Source organism: Dryas octopetala, chromosome 8 (genome assembly GCF_963921425.1).
Source record: "Dryas octopetala chromosome 8, drDryOcto1.1, whole genome shotgun sequence".
In the NCBI taxonomy this organism is placed as follows: domain Eukaryota; kingdom Viridiplantae; phylum Streptophyta; class Magnoliopsida; order Rosales; family Rosaceae; genus Dryas; species Dryas octopetala.
In genome coordinates, this window is record NC_141373.1 from 2873709 (window position 1) to 2892992 (window position 19284).

Below are 19284 nucleotides of genomic sequence, written 5' to 3' on the forward strand. Positions count from 1 at the left end.
CCAAGCCCCAGCCCCGTCGCACCACCCAGCCCAACCCGCACACCCCATTCCCCAACCCAGTGCCGACCCACCCCCTCCCCCTCACCCAAGCCCGACCCACCTCCCTCTATCACCCAGCCCCGACCCACCTCCCTCCCCCCCGCCCAGCCCCCCCGCCTTACCCAGCGCCGCCCCTCAATTTTGGTTGGGTGGGGGCGGGCTGGGGAAATTTTTTTTATTTTTTTATTTTATGAAATTTTTTTTATTTTAAGAAATTTTTTTATTAAAAAAAAATTATTTTTAAAATTTAAGGAAAAGACGAAAATACTCCTGCAACTTTGACAGAAAAATTAATGGAGGTACTATTTTGACACAAAATGAAAGTTGAGGTACTTTTTTGTAAGTTTTCAAAGTTGGGGTATTAAATTGACACAAAATGAAAATTGAGGTACTTTTTTGCAAGTTTTCAAAGTTGGGGTACTAAATTGAAACAACATGTAAAGTTGAGATACTAAATTATAATTTACTCTTATTTAAATATTGGTACTTATTTACATTACGTTAGACTAATAATAAGTCCTAGTTCCAACTTATCAAAACTCTAGCCTCTCATCCATGATCCATACTCAATTAACAAGATCACTGTTTCTCTTATATTATTTAACAGTAATGCTACACTTACCACATTTTTATACCACAATTGCATACCATCTTACATGACATTCATACATTGGACACTACAAATTAAAAAATAAAACTTAAAAAAGAAAAAGGAAATACCTTTCCAGTAAAGTAATGACACATCAGGTGGGATACAAATGTGGGAAAAAAAAATGTGGGACAAATAGCATTATTGATTATTTAATCCTGGTATTGTAGCCTCCATAATTGAAGCAAAAATTGCATGTCTTATTGTTTGTTGAATGATCCAACTGTTTAAAATATTAATTAAAGGGATTTGGATTCTCTCTTAATCTTAACTAAAGTTACGTGGGTTTCAAATGTTTATGAGAAAATTGTTATTTTATGTTTCTTATTTCCTTTTTTTTTTTTTTGGGTCAATATATTTCTTATTTCCTTAAATGAATAAATTTGTATATGAATTTTATTGACATCAGTTATTAACATCATTGAAGTAATATACTAAAAACTCACCCAAAAAAACTTTTTTCCACCTAAAATTTGGAATACCCTTTAGAATATTGTTTTTGTTTTTTAATGAATGAGAATTTTGTCACATAAAAAGGCTAATTAGTTAATTTAAAAATTAAAAGTAATAATATGACAGCTTCTTATCATTGCAATCTCTAATTGATCCCCCGTATGTCAAGGCGGTGACGTTGAAGCCTTCCCATCTCTTTCGAACACTTTCTTGAACTCTGTTTGAAATCCAATGGCTGTAATTGCACCGCACCATGGCTCCTCTAATCTACACCGCTCTTTCACTTGACCCCACAAAATAATGACATTTTTCGCTTTGCACGTCCTATGACTAAGAAAGAGGCGTCGAATGTCCAAACGAGTGTCGTACACGCGCGCCAGAACGTGCTTCCGAGTGCCTTAAGAGTTAAGATTGCAATTTCAAGCCCACGCGCAGATGTTCGCTAAAGCTTGGCTGGACGCCTGGAAGTTCAACCTGTGCGTCGAGTCTTTCAAATTTTTGAAAAAAACAAAACATTCAGGTGATGTGATTAACAGAATGAGCAGGAGGCGCGTGGTCGGTTCTGTTCTTTCCGACATCTAAAATTCGATGAGGTGGATTGACAGATACGTGGCTCCTTCTTATTGGGCTTCCTTATGGCTTTATTTTTTTTGTAAAAACTTGGGACTTTAATCATTTTTCTTCCTCTATATAGATTCTCGAATTGTATTCTTTTCATTTAGAGTATATTCTCTATTGTATTTGTGTCTTGATGCCGTGTTTTGCTAAATATGTGTATTCCCATAACTACCCACACTACTAGGATATTATTACGAAGTTAGCTTTCTAAATTTTAAATAGTCATATTTACATAATTGTATTAAAAGCAAATTTGTTTACCACGTTAACTAGGTGATCACCCAACTCAAAATGTGACACATGTCCAATTGAATAACTATGATTAATTTCTTATAATATATTCATTTAAGCTATAATTATGAATTAGAAATACCTATAATAATATAAAATATAAAAAAAACAAGAACCTCACCCCATATAATGTAACAAAGGTAATTTTTCAAGGCAACCAACTATATCATGATTTGTAAGGGTCTTACACACAGTTACCACCAAACCCGACTACCCTAACCACTGGCGAGTTCATCACCAGCGACCCTTAAGAGCTGGCGCCAATGCCAGAAACCTCCCTTATATCTCTCCCTCTTTTTTAGTCTCACTTTCTTTCCATATCTCTTTTTCCCTTTCTCTATGGCATTACTTTGATATTGTAAAACCAAGGACTCATTCCAATCACCCACCCAACCCCATCCGCCCCACCCTTCCCCTCATTTTCCCTTCCCTTCTCAACGCCAGCCGGTCCAACACCGGCCACTCGTAACCCCCCTAGGCACCAGCACCGGAGCCCCCCTCATTTAAAAGAAAAAAAAAAACTTAGGGATATTGCAGTTTTTGATTGGGGCATTTGCATAGATACAAAGGGTTATGACATCACAAATCTCATAATTAGTCTTTTTTTCGGTCATCAGCTCCCCCCTCCATAACTATGCCTTACATAGTTACATTTATGAGATGGTTCTTTAATTAGGGATATTTTATAAGAGACAAATTGATAAAGGCTATATCAGTAGGGCAAAGCACATTGATGCAAGTCACATTGAATACTTTGTGCATCCCTTCCTTGGATATGAATTAGAAAAAAAGTTTAGATATAATGTCATCAATAAATAAAAAGATGATAACTAGTTATTAACTTATTATTAAAGAGATTTATATTATTTTATAGAACTTAAGGACTCGCATAACAAAAGTGATAAGATATATTATTATTATTATTATTTAATAGATACGAGCTGCTCTAACGAATATAACATCAATGATTCATTGTATATAAGCTTTTATGGGTAAATTATTTTTTCTTTTCCATATATTAATTGTGGAAAAATAATCAATTAGCGTTATGTGCCAAACAATTAACATAAAAACTTCAGCTCTAGTTAAAGGACATCATTAACGCTGATTGGCCCAAAAAAACTAGAGTTAACCAAATCTTCATTAGAAATAAGAGATGAAGGCCCAAAAAATTATAAATAATTGGAAATGAACGATATTATTTATTGTGTTAAAAATAAAACACTTGAAAAATAAGAATGGGCTATGTCAATATTGCTAAAAAAATTTTGATTCAATGATTCATACAATGTAAATAATGGAACAAAGAGAAAAATTTTCAACGAGAACAATACATTGTTATGAGAGTAATACAAATGTATAATTTTTACCATTTCATGTTATGAGACTGATACATTGTAAATTGAGATCATAAAAATTTAATATCGTGATAAAATATTAATATTTAATTTTTATGAAGAATAATTATACAATTAAAATTTGCTACTATTTGGGAAAAAAAAAAAAACAACTTTCCAAAACCTTTTAACAGCTTGAAAGAAAAAAGAAAAGAAGTTGACAAAAATATGGTTGAGAAATGAGAAGTGCGTGTAAACTGTAAAGCAAGTAAAATGTCGGGCGACTCGGACCAGAACTTACCGCCTCCCAAATTCGATATTTTAAGGTCCGGAGTTCGGACAACGTTGTGACGCCAACGGAACCGTGCTTCAGCAGTCATAGATTCCGTAAATTTCGTCAACATCAAAGGGCAGTTTCGTGAACTCAGCCACTTAATTGGCGTTTTATTTTGTCAATTAAATCCTTAACCTTGGCCAAAAAAAAAAAAATCCTTAACAGCAACGATTATGTTTAAATAAAATCTTAGACACGAAAATAAAACCAAAGTCCAAAGAAGCTAAGAAGAAGAGGGAAGCAGTAAAACAAGGAAAGCTGCTTCAAAAGCAGAGGGGGCTTAATCTCTTCTCCAAATTATTTGACGCTGTTGAAGGGTTTAAGCTTCTCAATCAATTCTTTTGATTTTTATTTGGTACCCATTAAATTGTTTTGGATTTGCTTCAAAGAAATACCAGTGAAATATTGTTGGGAAAGGAGAAGAAGTTGAAGAGCTTTTCATTGCTGACTTTGAATGGTCTTTATTGGAAAGGCTGAAAGTAGATCCAGGAGCAACCCCAAGTCTCTGATCTGATCAGTTCTCTGCGTGAATGGTATTTATGCTGTATATTTTGTTGGTTTTTTTTAATATATTTTATTCATTTGGAGTTCTGGGTTCTCATAAATTTTGGAACTTGTATTTGTTGATTGAAACTTGCTGATGATTTGAGGCTGCCATTGGTTTACTATGTTGATGGACTGATCTGGGTTTTGGGTTGAAGCAGAAGAGAGATTTGATTTTGCTTTCATTGTTTTATGTTTGGCATCATTTTGTCTGAATTTATCACATTAAGATTTGTTCATTTCTACTGTCTTATTGAAATGGCCATCTTGATTTAGTGAGCGGCTGTTTCGGGCTTTATTTCCAGCTGCATTATCATGTTGGCAACACTGCCTAAAGTTTAGGAATGTATTTGATAAGAATGAGACTTTATATCTCAGTGTGATTAGTATTTTTGCATATCAGTTTGTGGGGTTGTGCTGAAATTTGATTCAGCTCCCAAATGTGATAAGGTACTAATAGTCTGGCCGCTTATTTCATGACCATAAATAAATCAGTCTCTAAATATCAGTTAGATTTTGTTTGGTAGCAAGGAAATAGGGTCTTGGAATTGGAACTGGATGCCGTTATTCGAACTTAATGGCTTGGTTGCCTTTTTTTTTTTTTTTTTTTTTTTTTTTTTTTCCAATGTGTTTTAAATTGAGTTTGAACTTCAAAAATTTCAAATCTTCAACTTATTCTTTGCTGAATATATCTTATTAATTTTCAAAGTTTCAGTTAATCTAGCTTATTTATTAATCAACTCATATAAACCTCTGTCACTATGTTCCCATACGAGTGGTTAAGTGTTTTTTTAATTAACAGAGAATGCAGTTTTTTTCCTTTCCTTTTGATTTTGAATTGGCTCAATTTTTTTTGCAACTGTACATGTTCTGACTCTTCTACTTAATTCTGTAAAATTTCTGTGGTTTTCAAAATAGAAAGAAAATCCATCTTTATACTTTGGCTATTTTTGCTGGTACAAATCGTTGGCTGTCTTTATTTGTTCATTTGATGATGCTTAATTCTTGTTCCAATAATTTCCCTGATTTGCTAACAATTGAGACTCTTTGCTTTTAAGGCTGCTGCTATCAGTGCTGCAGTTGGATCTCTTGTTTGGGTGGAGGATCCAGAAGAAGCTTGGCTAGATGGTGAAATTGTGGAGGTTAAAGGGGAAGAGATCAAGGTTCTCTGCACTTCAGGGAAGACAGTGAGTGCATTTTATATTGTTCACCATGTATTCGTGCTAGTCTATCCCTAGTAATTATGTTCTATGCTGAACCATTATTCACAATTATTTGTTGTGTGTCATCTCTGACTTCAGCTTGTTGTGATATTTCTGCTGATTTTTGCTTCCTCACTTACCCCATTTTCATTGGGTGGGAAATTGCAGGTTGTTGCTAAAGCTTCCAATGTCTATCCCAAAGATGCTGAAGCTCCACCCTGTGGAGTGGATGATATGACAAAGCTGGCTTATTTGCATGAACCAGGAGTCCTAGCTAATTTAAGATCAAGATATGATATCAACGAAATATATGTAAGTATTCCATAAACTAAAAAGTTATCCCATCTTAAATCATTCTTCAGTATGTTTTCTATCTGGTTTGTTGGTGGGTAGGGGACGGTCAGGTTGTGTGGATTATCTGCATGCATGTTTTCTTGGTTCTTTATGCCTTTGATGTGTGTGTGTATTTTTGGCTAATAATTAATATACTAAATGGTGATTCCAGACTTACACAGGGAGCATTTTGATCGCTGTGAACCCTTTTTGTAAACTACCTCATCTTTATGATAGCCATATGATGGCACAATACAAAGGGGCAGCCTTTGGTGAGCTGAGTCCACACCCCTTTGCTGTTGCGGATGCTGCATATAGGTACGTTATTGCATTCTCATTGTAGCTTGTTTATTTGATATCTCTTCTTGTCCAACAATGTAAAATTCCATTGGTTTGGTTACAGACTTATGATTAATGAGGGGATAAGTCAGTCAATATTGGTTAGTGGTGAGAGTGGGGCAGGTAAAACAGAAAGCACCAAATTGCTTATGCGCTATCTTGCTTACATGGGAGGGAGAGCTGTTGCTGAAGGGAGGACTGTTGAGCAGCAAGTCCTGGAGGTACCAAGGATTTAGAACCTCAGTTTGTATTGCAAACAGAGATGAGAAGTCATAAAATTTGATACAGTTTTCGGGTCCACAACTATTTTCTTTTTAATCAATTTATCATCAATCTGACATGAATTTGTTTTGGTTTCGTGTGATTTTCAGTCCAATCCTGTTTTAGAAGCATTTGGTAATGCAAAGACTGTTAGAAACAATAACTCCAGGTGGGAGGATCTTGATTTAAAATTTTCATTTTTCATATCATGAATTTTATGTGTACTACATGTTTGATTGTGTCATACCTTTATTTGCATGTTGTAATTGCTGCAGTCGTTTCGGTAAGTTTGTGGAGCTTCAGTTTGATCAGAGCGGGAGAATCTCTGGAGCTGCTATAAGAACTTATTTGCTTGAAAGATCACGTGTGTGTCAGGTGTCCAATCCTGAGAGAAATTATCACTGTTTCTACATGCTTTGTGCTGCACCACCAGAGGTAATGAATCTTGGCTTGCTTCACCTGAACTCACTTTATGGAAAGAGTTATGTACCTTATGTGCTGCACATTTAAACCTAATATTTCTATATCCCTTTGCATTTATATTGAATATATTTTAATGATCATAAAGACAGGCCTGAAAGGATCTAATTTATGGATCCCAATACTAAAAAGAGCTTCAATATCTTTGCTCTACATCTTATGTTTTATATTTAGATATTACTGCTCTTTTATCTAAATACTATTGTCCATGCAGATTTTCGTACAAAAGATATATCTAGGAGTTTGTTTCTCTCGCAGATTTTTTTTTCCTGGTAATGGCGTGAACCCTATTTAAACCCCAGAGCAGGCCAACATGGGTTTTAGGAAGTTTAATGTAGTGATATGATGGGGTTATATCTTAAGAAGCATTCTTAAGAATAGTAATTTATCAGTTTTTGACATGATGGGGTCATATCTTTTGTGGCCATGAATGGAATTTGGAAGCAGTATTATTTTAAATTCTCTTATATATTATATGATATATCTTCATGTGAAATAGCATTCTCTTGTGTTATTGTCTATCTCTATTTCCTAAAATCACATTATATCCAACTAGAAGCAGAAACGCTTACTCTCTATGTTTGCAGGCAAAGCTCAACGTTTCTTTTCTTACAACTTGGACCCTGACTTTTCTTTGTCATTTGCAGGATGTTCAAAGGTTCAAACTGGGACACCCAAGAACATTTCATTATTTAAATCAATCAAATTGCTATGAGTTGGATGGGGTTGATGATTCTGAAGAATACATTGCAACAAGGAAGGCAATGGGTATTGTTGGAATAAGTTCTGATGAACAGGTATTGACGTAGGGAGTAGCTTCAAGTGATACGATCTTTCAAAGATCTTTCAAAAATAGCCTTGAATTTTTAATCTCTCTTTGCTTTCTACTGCATTTAGGATGCAATATTTCGAGTTGTGGCAGCAATTCTGCATCTTGGAAACATTGAATTTGCAAAGGGAAAGGAAATGGACTCATCCATGCCAAAGGATGAAAAATCTTGGTTCCACCTGAAAACTGCTGCTGAGCTTCTCATGTAAATAAGTAATTTCATTGATACGTTAGCACACACAAAATGATGCTCTTATTTTAACTTTAGCTCTCCATATGCTTCAATAAGTAAATGAAATGTGACCTCTATTTTCATACCTTTTGTTCAGGTGTGATGTGAAGGCACTAGAAGATTCTCTTTGCAAACGTGTTATTGTAACTCGTGATGAAACCATCACCAAATGGCTGGATCCAGAAGCTGCAGCTGTCAGTCGAGATGCTCTGGCTAAAATTGTGTATTCGAGGTTGTTTGATTGGTAAGCTCCTGTATTGGAAGAGTTTGAATGAAGATATATTACCGTGTACCTTTCTTATTCTTACTGTTTACTTTCTTTCAATTTGCAACTGTAATTGAAATTGTGCTTTCTGATTCTTATTGCTCCGTAATTTCCCTTGTTTGCACAGGCTTGTAGATAAGATTAACTGTTCAATTGGTCAAGACCCTGAGTCGAAGTTTTTAATTGGAGTTCTGGACATTTATGGATTTGAGAGTTTCAAGACTAACAGGTGCTTACTCGGTATGCCTTTTGTTTTCAAAATTGACCTGAATTAGTTTTGTCAAGTGACGAAACATCCCCCTCACCACAATAATAGCATCTGCTTCAGATGCAAAATGGTAGGATCATCAACTCCCATCAGTTATTTCCAAGTCACTGCGCTCATGATTATACTAGTCCACTGAGCTCCATCGAACACGCTAGGTTTTCCTACCTGAACTTATTGAGGATTGTAAATTGGTAGATTAAGCATAAAGTAATTATAGTGTCGCTTATTCAATCTTTCTACTCATTGGATGATGGCCTAGGGTTGGCCAGAAAGTTAACAGTATGTTAGCAAGACGTGGTGATCCTACTGTCTTGGAATCCATAGGATGTATCTTTATAATTTGATTTACATTAATTACCATGTCTTGACCCTATTTAGAGACTTGCTTGCTTGGTTTTTTCGTCTGATGTTTAGTCACTTATGGATGTCGCAGTTTCGAGCAATTTTGCATCAATTTGACAAATGAGAAGCTTCAGCAACATTTCAATCAGGTTTGTCTGTGAAGGGAATTACTGTTTTCCTTAGTATCCTTGGAATTTCTTCAGTAAATCTATATTGCTTGTATTATATTGTTGGGCAGCACGTTTTCAAAATGGAGCAAGAAGAATATACAAAAGAAGAAATTGATTGGAGTTACATTGATTTCGTTGACAATCAAGATATCCTGGATCTAATTGAAAAGGTTTATACTGCCTTGTTTTGCATAAATTCCTGTCTTTAATAGTTTTGGTGTTTGTGTAATTTTTTTTTTCATTCATCAGTTTACACCATATATTACTATTTTCTTAATTTAAGTTGAGTGAATCTATATTGCTCATATAAATGTGTTCATGCAGCTTTTGTTGTCAGTAGAAATATCCAAAATTTTATTTTATTGCTGACTCTCTTTTAGGATTTCTTTAAATATTTTTATATCAATCTATTTTTTAAATGTTTAAATTTGATTTCAGAAACCTGGTGGCATAATTGCTCTTCTGGACGAAGCTTGGTAAGTCTAGTACTTTGGACTGCTGCTGTCCTTTCATGTCACATGCATATGATTGACTTACCATTGTTCAGTTAATTAATACTTATTTTAAAACTTAGATTGATGCTTTTGCTTGTGAGATAACTGAGGCTTTTCTTTTATAGTATGTTTCCAAGATCGACAAATGAAACATTTGCCCAAAAGTTATATCAGACATTCAAAAATCATAAGCGCTTCAATAAACCAAAATTATCACAAAGTGACTTCACAATTTGCCATTATGCTGGTGATGTAAGTATGTTTGTTTGTATAACTACTACAATTACTGTTTCTTTTACTTCATAGTACGTTTTAATTATAGAGTTTAGACCTAACAAGTAACTAGGTTTGATATCATTTTCAGGTCACTTATCAAACTGAACTGTTTCTGGACAAGAACAAAGACTATGTGGTTGCTGAACATCAGGCACTTTTGTGTGCTTCAAAATGTTCCTTTGTCTCAGGCTTGTTTCTGTCATTAGTTGAAGATTCATCCAAGACGTCAAAGTTCTCTTCAATAGGTTCTCGGTTTAAGGTCTGTATATTTTAGTATTCTTTTAATGTTATTAATTGTTTATTTGTTTAGTCTTGTGGGTTATGAATACCTCTTATGTACTTTATGCAGCAACAATTGCAAGCATTGCTTGAAACTCTCAGTTCCACAGAGCCACATTACATTCGATGTGTAAAACCCAATAACATTCTTAAGCCAGCAATCTTTGAGAACAAAAATGTTTTACAACAACTACGGTGTGGGGTAAGGGGTGTTGATATCTTCAGGTTCTTTTTTGCCTATAATGTTGTAATTAAAATTCCCTACATTGATATATGGTCTCAATGCAGGGGGTCATGGAGGCAATCAGGATAAGTTGTGCTGGATATCCTACTAGAAAAGCTTTTGCTGAATTTATAGATCGATTTGGCCTCCTTGCACCTGAAGTTTTGGATGGGAGGTATTTTGATTGTTTATTCTTTTTCAGTTTTTTCTTGGGGGGGGGGGGGGGGGGGGGATTTTGATTGGTTTCGTTGAACTGTTAGATTTGTGTCATACCATCAAAGGGTCTAATTTCTGCTTCTTCCACTTTTGTTATATCATGGTAGTTCTGATGAGGTCAATGCTTGCAAGAGACTTTTAGAGAAGGTGGGCCTGGAAGGCTATCAGGTAATTGTTCGATCCAATGATCAATTTTTCTTCTCAGCTTGCAATAGCATGACAGTCATGTGCTCTTATTCAGTTAGACATTTTCTGTGATACTATTGTGGCCATATGGTAAGCATTCAACTTAAATGATATGTCAAGTTGTTAACAAGTCGGTTGTCAAGATTACTTTGTCATAGAGAATGACCTGAAACACACTGTTTGCACTTTCATTAGAGTCCATGTCAATGACTGTGTTATGCCTTTGTGCTAAAAGGAGGGACTAGAATATAGGTTTGCCTGATATGAAAATTGTCATTGTTCCTATTAAAAAATTTTCACTGTGGTACTTATAGATTGCACATGCCATACGTCTGCTTTCTGGATAGGTTTTCAGAATTGATCTTAACTTATCCATGTTTTCAGATTGGTAAAACAAAGGTCTTCCTTAGGGCTGGTCAGATGGCAGAACTGGATGCTCGTAGAACCGAGGTCTTAGGAAGATCAGCTAGTATTATTCAAAGGAAAGTCCGTTCTTATTTGGCTCAAAGAGCTTATGTCTTGCTTTGTCTTTCTGCAATACGGATTCAAGCTGCTTGCAGAGGTAAATTTGTTATAGGTTATAGTGGATCTTGAGGTTCTAAGTTATAGCTGAGTGCTTGTGTCTACTGAGACCTTGAGACCTTCACATAATTGCTGTGTGATTTTGTTTATTATTATTTGTAGGACAACTTGCTCGACACGTTTATGATGGCATGCGGAGAGAAGCTTCCTCTCTCATGATCCAGAGGCATTTGCGCATGTATCTTGCTAGGAAAGCTTACACAGAATTATATTGCTCTGCTGTATCTATTCAGGCAGGTATGCGAGGGCTAACTGCTCGTAATGAGCTACGCTTCAGAAGGCAGACTAGAGCAGCAATTATCATCCAGGTAAAATGATTTATTGAGAAAATGGATCACTGGTTTAAAAAAGTTCTTAAGCTGTTCCAGTTTTGTATTTTTCTTGGCCATGTGGAAGTTATAGTTGAAATGTCAACATATATATTTTTTAAAACTTTGATCATCTTGCAGCTAGTTGTTTAAATTCCGATCATGCCTTTCTATTGCTATATCTGGCTCGAACTGTTTTGATTTCTTATTATTTTCCTTCAGAAATTTAGAATTATTCTTGTAATTGCAGAGCCAGTGTCGTAAGTTCTTGGCACGGTTGCATTATATGAAGACAAAGAAAGCTGCAATTACCACACAGTGCGCTTGGAGGGGAAGAGTTGCTCGTTTAGAACTACGAAAGCTAAAGATGGTAACTAGCTCTCTTTTTGTTTTCTTTTCACAGCAGTTCTTATGCTACAGCACTGTCCAATGGAAGTATAGCATTATTGATGTAGTTCTTGAGGTTAAAATTTTAGGACGTACTAACTGAAGGATGGAATCCTTTGGAGCTTTATATCCACACTTTATACTTGGATCCACATAATTTTTCCAAGTACTACATAAGCTTTCCAAAAATCTTGGAACAGATCTCAATATCCCATTAAAAATGAATTGTTAAATATAATTTTCTCTTTGAAGGACAAGATTTGGTGGTTGACATGTTACCTTTTCGGAAAACTATTGTTGTTTATGATTGTTTGTCATGTTTCTTTAATTATGTGGCCTTTCCGAATCAAGCTAGCAGTTAAGATTGTCAATTTTTACTTATGGTAACGCAAATTCAGAGGGTCTCATTTCTTTATTGTATTAAATACAGGCTGCAAGGGAAACAGGCGCCCTCCAAGCTGCCAAAAATAAATTAGAAAAGCAAGTTGAAGAACTGACATGGAGATTACAACTGGAGAAACGCATGAGGGTATGCATGGCTAATGAATTTACTAAATGTTGTGATGCTAAAGAATTTAAACACAAATGTTCACCTGCTTGGGATTGGAACTCGGGAACTCACCCTTCAGTACGTATCAGCACTGGGCCAATATGTTTGGCCTAGGCTTAGGCTCAGCTTGTCAGCTGTTGCGGACCAGGTTGAGCCAAGCCAGACCAGAAAAAAATGAGTGGATTTAAAAATCTGGGCGTGCCGGGCCGGGCCACTGTCTTTAGGCTCAGACCTCAACTGTGGTTCAGGCTTCGGCCTGATGGGCTGGGCCTCGGGTCACTGGCCCAAATAATGTATATCCTCCAGTCCAGTCTCATTCACATGAGGGAGGTGGTGTCACTGCTCTTGGGAGCAAAACTACTTTGCTATGGTTCTTGTTGCTTCCCTGTTTATCTCAATTGAACATGGTGTGTTGGACACAACAAACAACACATATCTAAACGAAAGGACAATAGCTAAATGTGTTTGCCAATTTTATAATAATGTTCTTTTTTCGAATATTCTTCTGCTTGTAGGCGGACTTGGAAGAAGCTAAAACGCAAGAAAATGAGAAACTACAGTGTGCTTTGCAAGAGATGCAAGGTCAATTTAAAGAAACTAAGGCAATGCTTGAGAAGGAACGTGAGGCTTCAAGAAGAACAGCAGAAATAGTCCCAATAATACAGGAGGTTCCTGTTGTTGACCATGCCATGATGGAGAAGCTAAGTAGTGAAAATGAAAAACTTAAGGTAAGGTGCCAAAAATAAAGAACGTACAATTTCTTGAAGAGTACTGTATTTTTTTTTTTTAATGTTTGCCGATGTAATTTTAGCCTTGCGCCCCTATTTACTGATGTGTCACTTTACTGAAATATGTTGCAGGCCTTGGTGAATTCTCTGGAAGAGAAAATTGATCAAACAGAGAAAAAATATCAAGAGGCAAACAAGATGAGTGAAGAAAGGTTGAAGCAAGCTTTGGAGGCAGAATCAAAAATTGTTCAGTTAAAGACTACCATGCAAAGGTTATTTCAGTTAAGGTTCTTTTGAGTTGTTACGCAGAAATTTGAATTAGATCTGTACTACAATTTGAACGTAAGTGCCAATTGGATTGTGTTACGTCCTTACTGTGCCTAACGTTCAAACTGCAACCAGTCATGCTCTCCCTCCTTCCCTCCTGCCTTCCTCTCTCCCCTCCCTCTCTCTCAGTTATTTATTTCATACTTTGTTTATACATTCATTTGCAGGCTTGAAGAAAAATTTTCTGACATTGAATCTGAAAACCAAGTTCTTCGGCACAAAGCCTTACTAAGTACACCTGTTAAAAAGGCATCAGAGCATCCACCAATTCCACCAATTCCATCAACTCCAGAAACTCAGGTACTCATACTCTCTCTCTCTCTCTCTCTCTCTCTCTCTCTCCCCCCCCCCCCCCCCCCCACTTCTTATCATTGATTTATATTTATTTATTTTGCAGAGACTGGAAAATGGTCACCATGTGAGCGAAGAAAACAGAGCCAATGTAATTTTATATTTTTTCCTCTGATGCCACCAATCTGCATTTATCTTTGCCCGGATTTTGCTGCTTGTTCCTAGTGGTGATTTAAAGAGATGTCTTTACAGGAACCACAGAGTGCAACACCAGTGAAGAAGTTTGGCACAGAATCTGATAGCAAGTTGAGGAGATCCCTTGTTGAACGTCAACATGTATGTTTTTGGTTATACAAAAATCTTTCATTTGTCTTTGCTCCCCCCTCCCCTACATTTTTCTCTTATTCGGGGCACCTTGATGCAACAGTATAGGTTGTCTCAGGTGACCTGGTGGTGCTTTGGACCCTTGTGCACTGGGATGCCCTTTTTCCTTTTCCCTGTTCTTTCTTAGTATGTTAGCTTCATTTAACATCATCACTTATACTTTTGCCACAGGAGAGTGTTGATGCTCTTATCAACTGTGTTGTGAAAAACATAGGGTTCAGCCAAGGAAAGCCTGTTGCAGCCTTTACCATCTACAAATGCCTTCTCCACTGGAAATCTTTTGAGGCTGAAAGGACTAGTGTATTTGATCGTCTCATCCAGATGATTGGTTCAGAAATTGAGGTAACTGGATTACCCTATGTATAATTGTATCTGTGGCCCGACCAAAAAAAGTTACTATCTGTGGAAAGTGAAGTTGTCAGTATCCATCCAAATTGTCGTGAATAAATTCTAAAAATACTGTTGGTATCACAAAAACATATACTTAGAATTGGAAAAGACAGATGCACGATTTAACATTAAAAGGGATAGTGTTAAGCATGAGAAACATGATATATATTATTCAATTAAATTGTCTTTGTTGATTCCAGAACCAAGACAACAATGATCACATGGCTTACTGGTTATCCAATACATCTGCATTATTATTCCTACTCCAAAGAAGTCTGAAGTCTGCTGGTGCAACTCCACACCGGAAGCCACCTGCTCCAACATCTCTCTTTGGGAGGATGACCATGGTATCTAAAATCTTCAATATTTTCTATTTCTCCTCCTTTTTTAAAATTCTTTTTAACTCAGGTTTTGTATGAGATGCATTATTATTTTAACTTATTTATCGCAGATTTCACTCCTTCTGTCTTATATAATATGCCTTTGTAATTTCAGGGTTTTCGCTCATCCCCTTCTTCTGCAAGCCTTGCTGCACCTGCACTTGAGGTTGTACGCCAAGTGGAGGCTAAATACCCAGCATTACTTTTCAAGCAGCAACTTACTGCCTATGTGGAGAAAATCTATGGCATCATTAGAGACAACTTGAAAAAGGAGTTGTCATCACTGCTTTCTTTGTGTATCCAGGTATGCTGAATTTTATTTATCCTTTTTATCTGACTGGAAAAAAAAATGTTATAATCTTACCTAAGTGGGCTGTGGCCGTGATATCATTTTCTGATATGAATTTTGTATTGTGTGGTTTTGGACTTTTGGTAGTTCATTTCCCTAACCCTTTTGAATGATAGTCTGTCACTTGAATTCAGTTCCTTTGTCCTGCTGGTTTTATTTTCTCTTCTTTTTTTCTTTTTTTCACTTCAAATTTTGTGGAATCTGTAATGGTGATATATAGGCACCCAGAACGTCCAAGGGCGTACTAAGATCTGGGCGGTCCTTTGGGAAAGATTCTCCGGCGAGTCACTGGCAGAGCATTATTGATAGTCTTAGCACTTTCCTTAGCACTTTGAAAGAAAATTTTGTAAGAAACTTACGATACTTTTTTTACTATGCTTTACTGATTTGGATAATGTCATGTATTTTACACCGTCTATTTTTTCCGTTCTTATCCTTTTCTTCATCCTGAAGCATTCAAATGATTATGGTTCTGGGGTTTCAGGTACCTCCTATTCTTGTCAAGGAGATCTTCACTCAGACTTTCTCATATATTAATGTACAACTCTTTAATAGGTAATTACTTTTTTCCTCGTGGCGATTTTATCATTTATGCTGAAAAGTTCGATTATACTAAAACATGTTATGCTTTTTCAGTCTTCTTCTACGCCGGGAATGTTGTACATTCAGCAATGGGGAGTATGTGAAAGCTGGATTGGCCGAGTTGGAGCTATGGTGTTGCCAAGCAAAAGAAGAGGTGTTCTTTCGCCTTCTTTTTGTAACTTGTCAATTCATCTCATGTCACTGTGGAGTGCGTGCGTGTGTCTCTCCATGATGAGGCGCCACCATATGCACTAGAATTCAACCTTAGTTATTTTCTGACATTCATGGCTCTATCTTCTTGGATTGCAGTATGCAGGATCATCTTGGGATGAACTTAAACACATAAGACAAGCCGTTGGTTTCCTGGTATGTTTATCCCGCAAAACAGACGCACACAAAATATCTATATCAGTAAATCTATTGCTATAGTGCTTGATCTTAACTCACATTGATCAACAGGTCATACATCAAAAGTATAGAATTTCCTATGATGAAATCACCAATGATCTATGCCCTGTAAGTCTCTGTCTCTGTCTCTCTGTCTCTCTCTGTCTGTCTGTCTGTCTCTCTCTCTCTCTGTCTGTCTGTCTGTCTGTCTGTCTCTCTCTCTCTCTCTCTCTCTCTCTCTCTCTCTCTCTCTCTCTCTCTCTCTCTCTCTCTCATATCAATGCTTGGTTTCTTCAGATCCTGAGCGTTCAGCAACTGTATAGAATATGCACTCTCTACTGGGATGACAACTACAATACCCGCAGTGTATCTTCAGATGTGAGTTTATTCATGTTAATATTTTATTTAGTTGCAGTATTTAGATTCCTATTGTTGTCCAGTTAATTTGTTTCTAACAATCTCCATTTTAAACATCTACAGGTAATTTCCAGTATGAGAGTACTTATGACCGAGGACTCTAACAATGCTGTCAGCAACTCATTTTTGTTGGATGACAATTCCAGGTGGGGGTCTCTTCTCTTTTCATATATGCTCTCTTTGTTACTCTGAAAAAGTAGATCCTTGAAAATGGCCCCAAAAACTACCATGACACTTGTGCTTGGAGCAGGGTTGTTGATAATCTACTGGAAACAGTTTGTATAATATAGAGTGAAGGAAAATGACAACACACACATAAACATATACGTAAAAACTTGAATGCATGCATACATAACACAGGCATATATGATGTTTTGCATAAAATGAAAACTCGCTGGACGTTTTATCTTTAGGTGTATATTATCATTTCATTATGAAGCATGCATGATTGTTATGGTACAAGCTTGAGGGTAAGTCACTGCTTTCTAAGGGCACACAGCCTGGTTTAAATCCAGGGCCATGTCCCTTAGTTTCCTAGCGAAGTAATGTTCATTTGTTTTACCTAATTTCCATTTGCCCAGTTGTAGTCATAAAAGAAAAGCTGGCACTGTGAATTGCTACTAATCCATGCTTCTTAATGTAGCATCCCCTTCTCGGTTGATGACCTGTCTACTTCCCTGCAAGAGAAGGATTTCACAGATGTCCAACCAGCAGACGAACTCCTCGAGCATCCTGCCTTTGAATTTTTACATGAGTGAGGCTAAGGAAGCTCCAGCACAATTTTCTTTGTTTTTCAGTGTAGGCAGTAATTCATATTCCATTGCATTTGTTGTTGTAAATCTCTTTTTTTTTTTTTTACGTTTCCCTGTTTTAGATCGATGCCCCTTCTGTAAAATTGTTTGTTTTATTCTTTTATTTTGCCATTCAAATTGTAAAATCCTCATCATTGAAAGGGGAAGCAATAGATGGAAGTGGGTGTGCATTTTTTTTTTTTTTTCATTTGTTCTTTTTCTTCTGCCGGTCATAATAGGAAGTCCTGCAGAAGCTGTCTTGTAGTGTGGTGGCTGATGTATTGCTGTCTCCACCAATTTTCTTTGTACAAAGAAACAATATATACATACATAAAATACATAATTTTGTGATGTTTTTGGCTGTGATTCTGAACAATTCTCTGAAAAAGCTTACAGAGTCTAGCAAAGTACAACTAACACTCATTATATGGATCCGGTGAACTTACAGCTTAAAACCAATTGCCCTATTTTGTGAGCCATTTTATTTGTACCCCTGAGAGTTTTGCTTCTAAGCATTAGGGGTGGACATAACCCAATGCAATCCGACCAACCCAACCAAAATGGGTTGGGTTGGTTCGGTTTCTAACACCTAATTTAGAGAGGTCGGTTCATAACCTGACCAACCCGACCTCAAATGGGTTGGTTAGCGGGTTGAAGTTCCAAATAACCAATTAAACCCGACCTAAAAAAAAAAAAAATAAATTAAATATTCACATGTCTAGTTTCTCATCTCACCTTGTTTAGAATGGTCAAAGGTTCAAAGCAATAGGAACTCATCTCACCTTCCCTAGTTTCATGGCCTATGTTCTTTAATATCATAATAAGTTAATATTAATGTTTCACATGGCTTTATTATTTAATATATTAATATTAATGTTTCACATATATAGCTTTTTTGTTTTATATGTGATTTTAATTGTTTCACTGTAAAAGCAGGTATGCACTAAATTAAGTTCATGTGTAGAAAATAGAGACAGTAATTTTATAACTTAAAAGAATTTCATTCATTTTTAATTTGGGCCTAAATTTTAATTGTATTTTGAGACATATCCAAACCAATCAAACCGACCAACCCAACCTGACTTTAATTGGTTTGGTTTGGTTTGGTTGTTTCACCTTCATTGGGTTGGTTTGGTTTGAAAAATCACCAACCTGAAGGTATTGGTTTGGTCTAGGGCTGCCCTTTGGTTTGGTTTTTACCGAACTGATCGACTACCGACCGAATTTTTTTGGTTTGGTATACCGATTTTCACAATTCGAAAATCGAAAATCCGAAACCGAAAATATCCGAAAAAAGTTGGTTTGGTTTTGGTAAAAACCGAAAAAAGTTGGTAAACCGACCGATTACCGAAAATTATTACCGAAAGAAACCGAATCGATTATTACCGAAAAAACTGAAACAATTACCGAAATTTAGTTATATATGCTTATATAATACTATTATGTTAGTGGTATAATAAATATTAAATTACTAATATCTTAAACAACTATAAAAAAATATAATTGTATAATGTTATCATATTAATATTATCAAAAGTGTGAGTTAAGATATAGAATTATTTTCTAATAAAGTAAATGTTATTATTTTTAGGAAAATAAAAATCTCATCTTTAGATAAGTAATGCATATATATATATATATATACACTCATATTTATCGGTATATATACATACTAAATTAATAGGATATGTACTAATACATATTATTAAACTAATTATACTAGTATATATTATTACTAGGGTAAAATACTAGTACTATAATAAACTACTAAT

General features: G+C 35.9%; 1 protein-coding gene across 3 annotated transcripts; it reads left to right on the forward strand.

Moving 5' to 3' along the window:
• Nucleotides 1–3950: 3950 nt before the first annotated feature.
• Nucleotides 3951–17865, forward strand: LOC147276002 (myosin-6-like). 3 transcript variants are annotated; one of them, XM_086253677.1, is made up of 39 exons: nucleotides 3951–4254; nucleotides 5323–5451; nucleotides 5635–5778; nucleotides 5972–6117; nucleotides 6203–6359; nucleotides 6510–6568; nucleotides 6675–6834; nucleotides 7527–7676; nucleotides 7777–7913; nucleotides 8038–8184; nucleotides 8333–8434; nucleotides 8907–8964; nucleotides 9054–9155; nucleotides 9424–9461; nucleotides 9605–9731; nucleotides 9844–10014; nucleotides 10105–10236; nucleotides 10323–10432; nucleotides 10581–10641; nucleotides 11044–11221; nucleotides 11344–11549; nucleotides 11800–11919; nucleotides 12367–12465; nucleotides 13002–13214; nucleotides 13347–13495; nucleotides 13709–13841; nucleotides 13939–13983; nucleotides 14085–14168; nucleotides 14388–14558; nucleotides 14807–14953; nucleotides 15102–15290; nucleotides 15556–15681; nucleotides 15820–15890; nucleotides 15972–16071; nucleotides 16227–16283; nucleotides 16377–16433; nucleotides 16602–16682; nucleotides 16785–16867; nucleotides 17365–17865. In XM_086253677.1, the coding sequence occupies exons 1-39, from the start codon at nucleotides 4252–4254 to the stop codon at nucleotides 17477–17479; spliced, it is 4557 nt and encodes a 1518-aa protein (XP_086109803.1). In that variant the 5' UTR covers nucleotides 3951–4251; the 3' UTR covers nucleotides 17480–17865. The 3 variants fall into 3 exon arrangements, with proteins under 3 accessions (XP_086109803.1, XP_086109804.1, XP_086109805.1); XM_086253678.1 differs by having other exon boundaries at nucleotides 13347–13486; XM_086253679.1 differs by lacking the exon at nucleotides 15556–15681.
• Nucleotides 17866–19284: the final 1419 nt, after the last annotated feature.

Bases quoted from the DNA above. Each gene is read 5' to 3' on its own strand.
- LOC147276002 (XM_086253677.1), top strand. The intron at 11,920-12,366 runs GTAACTAGCTCT...TATTAAATACAG, and splicing joins AACTACGAAAGCTAAAGATG to GCTGCAAGGGAAACAGGCGC. The intron at 16,072-16,226 runs GTGTTCTTTCGC...CTTGGATTGCAG, and splicing joins GTTGCCAAGCAAAAGAAGAG to TATGCAGGATCATCTTGGGA.